The sequence below is a fragment of the Hypomesus nipponensis genome, chromosome 1 (genome assembly GCF_054491055.1).
Source record: "Hypomesus nipponensis isolate SF chromosome 1, ASM5449105v1, whole genome shotgun sequence".
NCBI lineage: Eukaryota > Metazoa > Chordata > Actinopteri > Osmeriformes > Osmeridae > Hypomesus > Hypomesus nipponensis.
In genome coordinates this window covers 4,465,001-4,472,500 of record NC_140361.1, presented here as the reverse complement: position 1 = coordinate 4,472,500, position 7,500 = coordinate 4,465,001, and the positions used below count along the sequence as shown (strand labels likewise).

Below are 7,500 nucleotides of genomic sequence, written 5' to 3'. Positions count from 1 at the left end.
GGATGATGATAGATGTTCTGTGGAACCAGAACCAGAACCAGGACCAAGGACACCGCTGCTTTCCAAACAGAGACCCGTTTAGACAGTTCTGCCTGGTCGAGTCGTATTTACGAGGTGGTCTCGGTGTTCTGCTCATTCCTGCTGTCTGCCAGGGCATGAGCGCTGGGATCCCGGCAGACCTGCTGCTACACACACACTCTCTCTCTCTCTCTCACACACACACACACACACACACATACACTCACACGCACTGCCTCACTGCTGGAGATAGCTGTCTAATCTTCGTGGCGAGAGAGTCAATATTGTGTTTGGAAAAATTGAAGGATGCTGTTATGTGCCTGGATAGCTATGTGGTTCTGAAGTCAGGGTATTGAACATGCACTCACACACACCAACCTCTGATTGTTGCTTGGAGACCCAGCAGCCTGGTTCATAACAAACCCAACTGCCTGTGGTGCCTGATTGGCTGAGGGCTGTCAGCTGACAGATGAGGTAATGCAGGTCAGCCATTCAAGAGCGTCGGACAGTTTAAATGAATGATCACTCAGACCTCCGGGCTAGTTGGGTTCAAAGAGCAAATGAGGACATATTAGTGATCGTCAGCACCCCAATGACCTCTGACCTTTCCACCAGGATAAGAGGAGGAGCTTAAAGGAGACACAAGAAGTGGTCATGCATCACTGTCACCAAGTCACTTCCTGTTAATCCATCTCTATATCTGCTAGTGTCAGTGGCCAGACCTGAACACACACACACACACACAGGTAGGGGAGGTGTGTATGTGTGAGCATCTCTACCATTCACGGTGGGATCAGAGGGAATAAGACTCACTGTCTCTCTCTCTCTCTCTTTCTTTCTCACACAAACTCATAGCATGCCAGAGACATTCAAAGGTCAGCATTCAACCCATTCAAACCAGATTAGGTGCAGACCCTGCTTCTCCACAGGCTCCTGGCCAGGCCTGTCCCTCCAGGGGCTGGGTTCAGGTTCAGCTGTAGACTGTGACGAAAGACAAGTCTTTGAAGACAAGTCTTTACCCCCAGCCAGTCCCACTATTTACCTCTCTTTATCCTCAAACCACAAATGTCACCTCTTGCTCTCTCCCCCCCCTCCCTCCTCCTTCTCCCCCCCAGACATAGGTAGGGGAGGTTTGTGTGTGTGTGTGTGTGTGTGAGAGAGCATCTCGACCATTCACGGTGGGATCAGAGGGAATAAGACGGAGAGAGAGAGAGAGAGAGAGAGAGAGAGAGAGAGAGAGAGAGAGAGAGAGAGAGAGAGGGAGAAAGGGAGAGAGGGAGACTGTGGTGAAGAGAGAAACCTCAACTATGAAACTCTGGCCACAGCCTTCTAACACAATCCTCATGACCTGCCTGGCATCTCTCTCTCTCTCTCTCTCTCTCTCTCTCTTTGCCTCTCTTCTTCAGACTGTCATCGTTTATCATGACACTAATGTAAATAAACACTGTCCTTATAGTAATGCATTCTGGGTAGGAAAAGTGGTCCTACAAGTTTTCACCTCTTTCTGCCCCCCCCACCCCCCAGGGCCTCCCTGCCCACTACCATGCAAGTATCCACAGCAACCAGATTGTCCTCAAGGTTTGTCCCTCCTGATGGTCCATAGCTCCGCCTCTCCTCAGCTCGCTGGCTATCTGACCTCTGACCGTCCCAGAGTCACGCCGTCCTTCCCCTCCTTCCCCTCCTTCCTCTCCTTTCTCTTCTTCCTCTCCTCCTCCTCTTCCTCTTCCTCCTCCTCCTCTCTCTCCCCACAGAGAGTAGAGCAGTCTTGACACTATCAGCTTCCCCTCACTGACCTGGTATCTGTCTTCCTCCCTTCTCTCTGTCTATCCATGTCCTCCTCTCCTCCTTCACTCTGTCCCTCTCCTCTCATGTCATCCTCCTCTCGTCTTATCCTCCTCTTCTCCTCTTCCTCCTACTCCTCCTTCTCTCCTCCTCCTCTTCCATCTCCTCTCCTCCATCTCTGTGTCAGATGGTCTTTCCTCGTTATGATCATGGCTTCATCACTGGTGACCAGTCCAACTTTCAGAGACGTTTAATGAAGGTAGCCCTGCTCTCCTCAGGCATGGCGTCTTCTTTAACCCCCGTCCGTCCGTCCGTCCGTCTTCCCCTTCCGGCTGCTTTTCTCTCACATCTCTCTCTCTCTCACTCACTCACTCTGCCTGTTGTGATGGACTGGTATGTGTACCGTACTGTAATACTCCTATTGTGTGTGACTGCATATTTGTTAGTGTGTTTGTGTAGGTGTGGTTAGTGCATTTGTGGGATCACATTTGTGAGTGTTTGTGTGTAAGTGTGGTTATTGCAGCCATCTTAGGGGGTTAGCAGCTGGCGCCCTCAGTCCTCTAGTCTAGTCTCTTATGGAGGTGTGTGTGTGTTTCTCAACCACACTTTTTGTGCTTTGTCAGCTATCAAGATGCAAAGTGACAACCACCCCCCCCCACACTCTCTTCTTCTCCGCAGGGTGACCAGGGCCAGTCTGGGCCCCCAGGCCCCCCGGGGCCCCCAGGACCCCGAGGCCCTCCAGGGAACACAGGCAAGGACGGGCCCCGTGGGCCCTCCGGGGAACCAGTAAGCTGATCACATGTGTTTGTGTGAGTGAGTGTGTGTCTGTGTGTGTGTGTGTGTGCGTGTGTGTGTATGTGTGTGTGAGTAAATGTGAGAGTGTGTGTCTGAGTGTGAGTGTGTGTGTGTGTCCCAGTCCTCCTGGATCCTCTAGTGTTCTGTGGCTTACCTAACCCGTCCCAGAATAGCAGCTTCACCACGGCCCTCATCTGGGTCCTGTCAGAAATGGCCACAAAGTGGTCCAACTCCTCAAACCCCAGAACCAACATACCCCTCTCTTACTCCGCCCCTCTCCCTCCTGCCCCCGCCATGGCACTGTGTGCCCCTGAAACAGATATGGCCGTACATTAAGTTCACTGGCAGTTCGCCTGCCTCCACAAACAATGGTTCTCTCCTTTTTGTTCTTCTCCAGTCCAGTCTTTTCTCCTCTCTTTTTCTCTACCCTCCTCTCCTTTACGCGTTTCTTCTCTCCTCCCTCCTCTCCTTTCCTCTACCCTCCTCTCCTTTACACTCCTCTCCTCCCCTCTCTCCTCCTCTCCTGTGTCTGATTTTCCTCTCCACTTTTCTCTTCTCCTTTCCTCTCTCTTTCCTCTCCCTCAGGCAGCTGATGTTCCTCCTGATCAGTGTTCTCCAGACCAGAACTTTCTTCAGCTACTCTGACAGCCTTAAGCTGTGGTTAGGGGGTTGGGTTGGGGGGGTGGGGAGGGGTACAAAGCGGCGGGTGGAGGTGGAGGGGTGAAGGAGTTGCGGGGGGTTGTGGGTAGAGGAAAAAGAGGAGGGTAATTCAGGGGGTGAAGATGTTTATCCAAGCGAAGGGTCGCAAGCTCTAAACTCTGTGCAGGCGTCATAGAGATGGAATGGGAGAGGAGGAGGAAAGGAAACGATGGACGGACAGTTGAGGACAGGAGGAGGAAGAGAAGAGGAGGGGGGAGAGGAGAAAGAAGAGAAGATGGGGGGGACAGGAGGAGGAAGAGAAGAGGGGGGAGAGGAGGGGGAAGAGAAGAGAAGAGGAGGGAGGGAGAGTTGGAGGGGCCAGGAGAGTAAAGGAAAGGTTTAGGCTTTCTCTGATCTCATTCTCTTTAAACCATTTTTCTGGTGTGATGAAAGCAATAACAAAACTACCCAACAATACAGCATGGAGGGGGAGGGGGATAGAGAGAGAGAAAGGGGTCTAGAGAGAGGGGGACAGAGAGAAAGAGAGAGAGTGAAGGGTGGAGAGAGGGGGGTAGATGGCCAGAGAGATGGACATGTTGTAGACAGATGTGTGAGTGCGAGAACAGCGAAGCAGGAGGTGTGCTGTTCTGTCCATCCTCACTGAGTTATACCCTCCTACATCCTTCATAACACCCTCCTAGTTCCTCATAACACCCTCATAGTTCCTCATTACACCCTCTTAGTCCCTCATAACACCTTCCTAGTCCCTCATAACACAGAAGGAGAGAGTGGAGGAGAGGAGGGCAGGGGAGGGGAGAGGAGGGGAGTGGAGGGGAGTGGAGAGGGGAGGATAGAGGAGAGGAGAGGACAAAAGAGGAGAGGAGAGGAGTGGAGAGGGGAGGAAAGACACAAGATGCAGTATCCGCTAAGTGTTATCAGGAGCATGACCTGAGAGGAGGTCAATACCCTTGTATTTATAACAACATTACAGCATACACTACTTGTCCATGTAGTTGTAGATGAAGAGGCATAAGAGGCGTGTGTGTGTGTGTGTTGAAGTTCTCTTGCTCAACATCAACCCAGGCAGATCTTTTCTGGCCCCTCAATGGATGACTTCACTGCAGATGTTGAAGCACCCCCCCCCCACACACACACACACATGCAGGTCTGCACATGTATATGCATTCACGCACATAAACATACACACATGCTCACAAAGAAACAGGTGGATAGTATCCAGCAAGCAGAAATAGAATACTCTCTGTGTGTTCTGCAGCCTGAGACTGATCAAACTCACCTCTCATCATCCCTCTCTCTCTTACACACTCACTCACACACACTCACTCACACACGTACACACACACTCATACACACACACACACACTGTTAGAGACAGAGCGTTCATCACACAACCTAATGAAACACTGACATCTAGTGGAGGATATGAGCACTGCACTCTGGTGTGCCTGAGTTGACGGTCACTCCCCATGTCTTACTGTTACTCTGACTGGGTGAATGGATGAACAGATGAATGGATGAGTAATCCTGTGCTATCTGTTCCTCTTCCAGGGCTTCCCTGGTCGTGACGGCATTGAGGTGAGTGTAACACTGTTGGTGTGTCCTGATTACCATGATGGCCTGTGATTGGTCAGTCTTTCCTTTACGAGTGATGACATCATTTGGTTGCGAGTCATGTAGGGAAATGTAGTTGTATTGATCAAGCTGATCATGTGTCTGTGTGTCTGTTGTAGGGCCCACAAGGTGCTCCTGGGAAGCCGGTAAGATGCTTTCAGATCTTTCCTCCACACACAGCACACTGCTACATAACGCTACATAATGCTTCATAATGCTCCATGATGCTACATGATGCTACATGATGCTACATGATGCTACATGATGCTTCATGATGCTACATGATGCTACATGATGCTTCATAATGCTACATGATGCTACATGATGCTACATGATGCTACATGATGTGTGTGTTTGCAGGGTGAGGATGGAGAGATGGGACACCTCGGCCTACAGGGCCCCCATGGTCCTCAGGGTCCCCAAGGGTCAAAGGTGAACAGGATGACAGCCATACAGTCACTATTTCCTGATTATGTATGAACATGATGTAGAGCCATTCTTTCTCACACCTGTGTGTGTTTGTGTGTGTGTGTGTGTGTGTGTGTGGTGTGTGTGTTCCAGGGAGAGCCTGGTACAGGAGAAAAGGGTGACCGAGGCATGGATGGACTCCCTGGTTTTAAGGTGAGTCTCTAGTTAACTCCAGCCCTGAGCTGATCACGTGCCAGGAGGGACAACTGTAAATGTGTGTGTGTGTGTGTGTTATCAGGGAGACAAAGGGGACATGGGAGAGAAAGGACTACAAGGAGACGTGGTATGTTTGTCCTTCTGACTTCAGTCTCCACTGGTGTTCTGATTCTGTATCAGCGCACAGTGAATTTACTCCCCTCCCTTCCCCTTCTCTCTCTTTCTCTCTCTCTCTCTGTCTCTCTCTCTCTCTCTCTCTCTCTCTCTTTCTCTCTCTCTCTCCTCACTGTCCATCTTTCTTAATGCTTTTCTTTCTCTCTCTGTGTCTGTCTCTGTCGCTCTCTCTTTTCCTCTCTCTCTCTCTCTCTCTCTCTCTCTCTCTCTCTCTCTCTCTCTCTCTCTCTCTCTCTCTCTCTCTCTCTCTCTCTCTCTCTCTCTCTCTCTCTTCCGCTCTCTCTCCCCTCTGATGCTCCCAGGGTCATCCTGGAGAGAAGGGCTCTTCAGGCTCCTCGGAGGTAGTGGACTTCAACGGGAAGCTGCTGGATGCCTTCCAGGTGAGCCCAGGTCACCACGGAGACCATGGAGCTATGTGGTAGTGTTGTAGCTCATGGGTTTACACAGTCATGACATCACAACCACAAAGGGGACGTCATTCAGGCATGTCATAGAAGTGATGTCATAGATGTGTGTATGTATAACAAGGTGATGTCATAGAAGAGTATGTAGGTGATGTCATAGAGGCGTCTCCGCGGAGACTAACTCTGCTCTCTCCTGACAGGCCATCCACAGCATCAGTGTCTCGGTAAACAGTTAGCACTGCATGGCTTGGTTGGTGTGATCTGTAGGCACGCACACACACACACACACATCATAAAACATAGTGTGTGTGTGCGTCTGTAATCCGCCTTAATCTAGGTAATAATTCTTGAGTGTCTGTGTTCCTCTAATTACATTTGAAGGATTAGATGTAAATCCCTCTTCTCACCATGAGGCCAACATGAGTCCACCCCACGCAGCCCAGCTAGGACCAACCCTAGCCCACACAGCCCAGCTAGGACCAACCCTAGCCCACACAGCCCAGCTAGAACCAACCCTAGCCCACACAGCCCAGCTAGAACCAACCCTAGCCCACACAGCCCAGCTAGGACCAACCCTAGCCCACACAGCCCAGCTAAGACCAACCCTAGCCCACACAGCCCAGCTAGGACCAACCCTAGCCCACACAGCCCAGCTAGAACCAACCCTAGCCCACACAGCCCAGCTAGGACCAACCCTAGCCCACACAGCCCAGCTAGGACCAACCCTAGGCCACACAGCCCAATCAGGACTAACCCTTGCGCACACAGCCACCACTTCTGCGTGTGCGTGTGTCGGATGACTCGGTACTGCAGCAGATGGCTACATGTCACTGGGCACCACATGGAGCCCCTCAGACAGGCAGAGCCTCTGAAGCTGGGCTTGGCCGCTTGTTGTTTTGTTTGTTATGGCCTCCAGGCAGCAGTAACCACAGCTTTACATGCCATGTTTATGTGTCTGAAGTGGTGCGATGCTCCTCGGTCGAGAGGAACCATGTCATTGTACTGTTTTCTGTCAACGCATTCATGTTGCACAACCCAGAATCAGGGGAGGGGAGAAGTAGAGAGACTGAGGGAGATAACTGAATCGTTTGTTTATCTCGTGGGTGGTGATTACGATGAGGATGATGAAGAGTGTGTGGTACCATCATCGCTCCCAGATGATTGAGGACCTGTAGAACAATAGATGCTTGTAAACCATTTTTGTTGTCATGGTTTCCCGCAAACTAAAAACCTTGAAAGGGGTTTAGAAAGAATGATTCCCATCTCATATTACTGCAAGATGGCAGTGAACTGGTGAGCTCGGAAAGTTCTAGATTTAAGTCCTCGCAAAGGCCCATGCCAAGGCCAAGCCACATACCTCAATATTACACTTAAAGATGAGACAGAAGCACTCTGTTTAGGTCAGACCCGATGACTTCCTGTAATCATCCAT

The 7,500-nt window shown here is 50.8% G+C and overlaps 1 protein-coding gene across 1 annotated transcript in view; it reads left to right on the top strand.

Moving 5' to 3' along the window:
• The window catches only part of LOC146302113 (uncharacterized), a 78,702-nt gene that overhangs the window by 63,198 nt on the left and 8,004 nt on the right, over positions 1-7,500 (top strand). Inside the window, exons 10-18 of the mRNA XM_084702400.1 lie at positions 1,988-2,059; positions 2,479-2,586; positions 4,804-4,830; positions 4,986-5,012; positions 5,227-5,298; positions 5,428-5,487; positions 5,573-5,617; positions 5,967-6,044; positions 6,269-6,292. Coding sequence (XP_084558526.1) covers positions 1,988-2,059; positions 2,479-2,586; positions 4,804-4,830; positions 4,986-5,012; positions 5,227-5,298; positions 5,428-5,487; positions 5,573-5,617; positions 5,967-6,044; positions 6,269-6,292 — 513 coding nt within the window. The remainder of the gene's footprint in view (positions 1-1,987; positions 2,060-2,478; positions 2,587-4,803; positions 4,831-4,985; positions 5,013-5,226; positions 5,299-5,427; positions 5,488-5,572; positions 5,618-5,966; positions 6,045-6,268; positions 6,293-7,500) is intronic.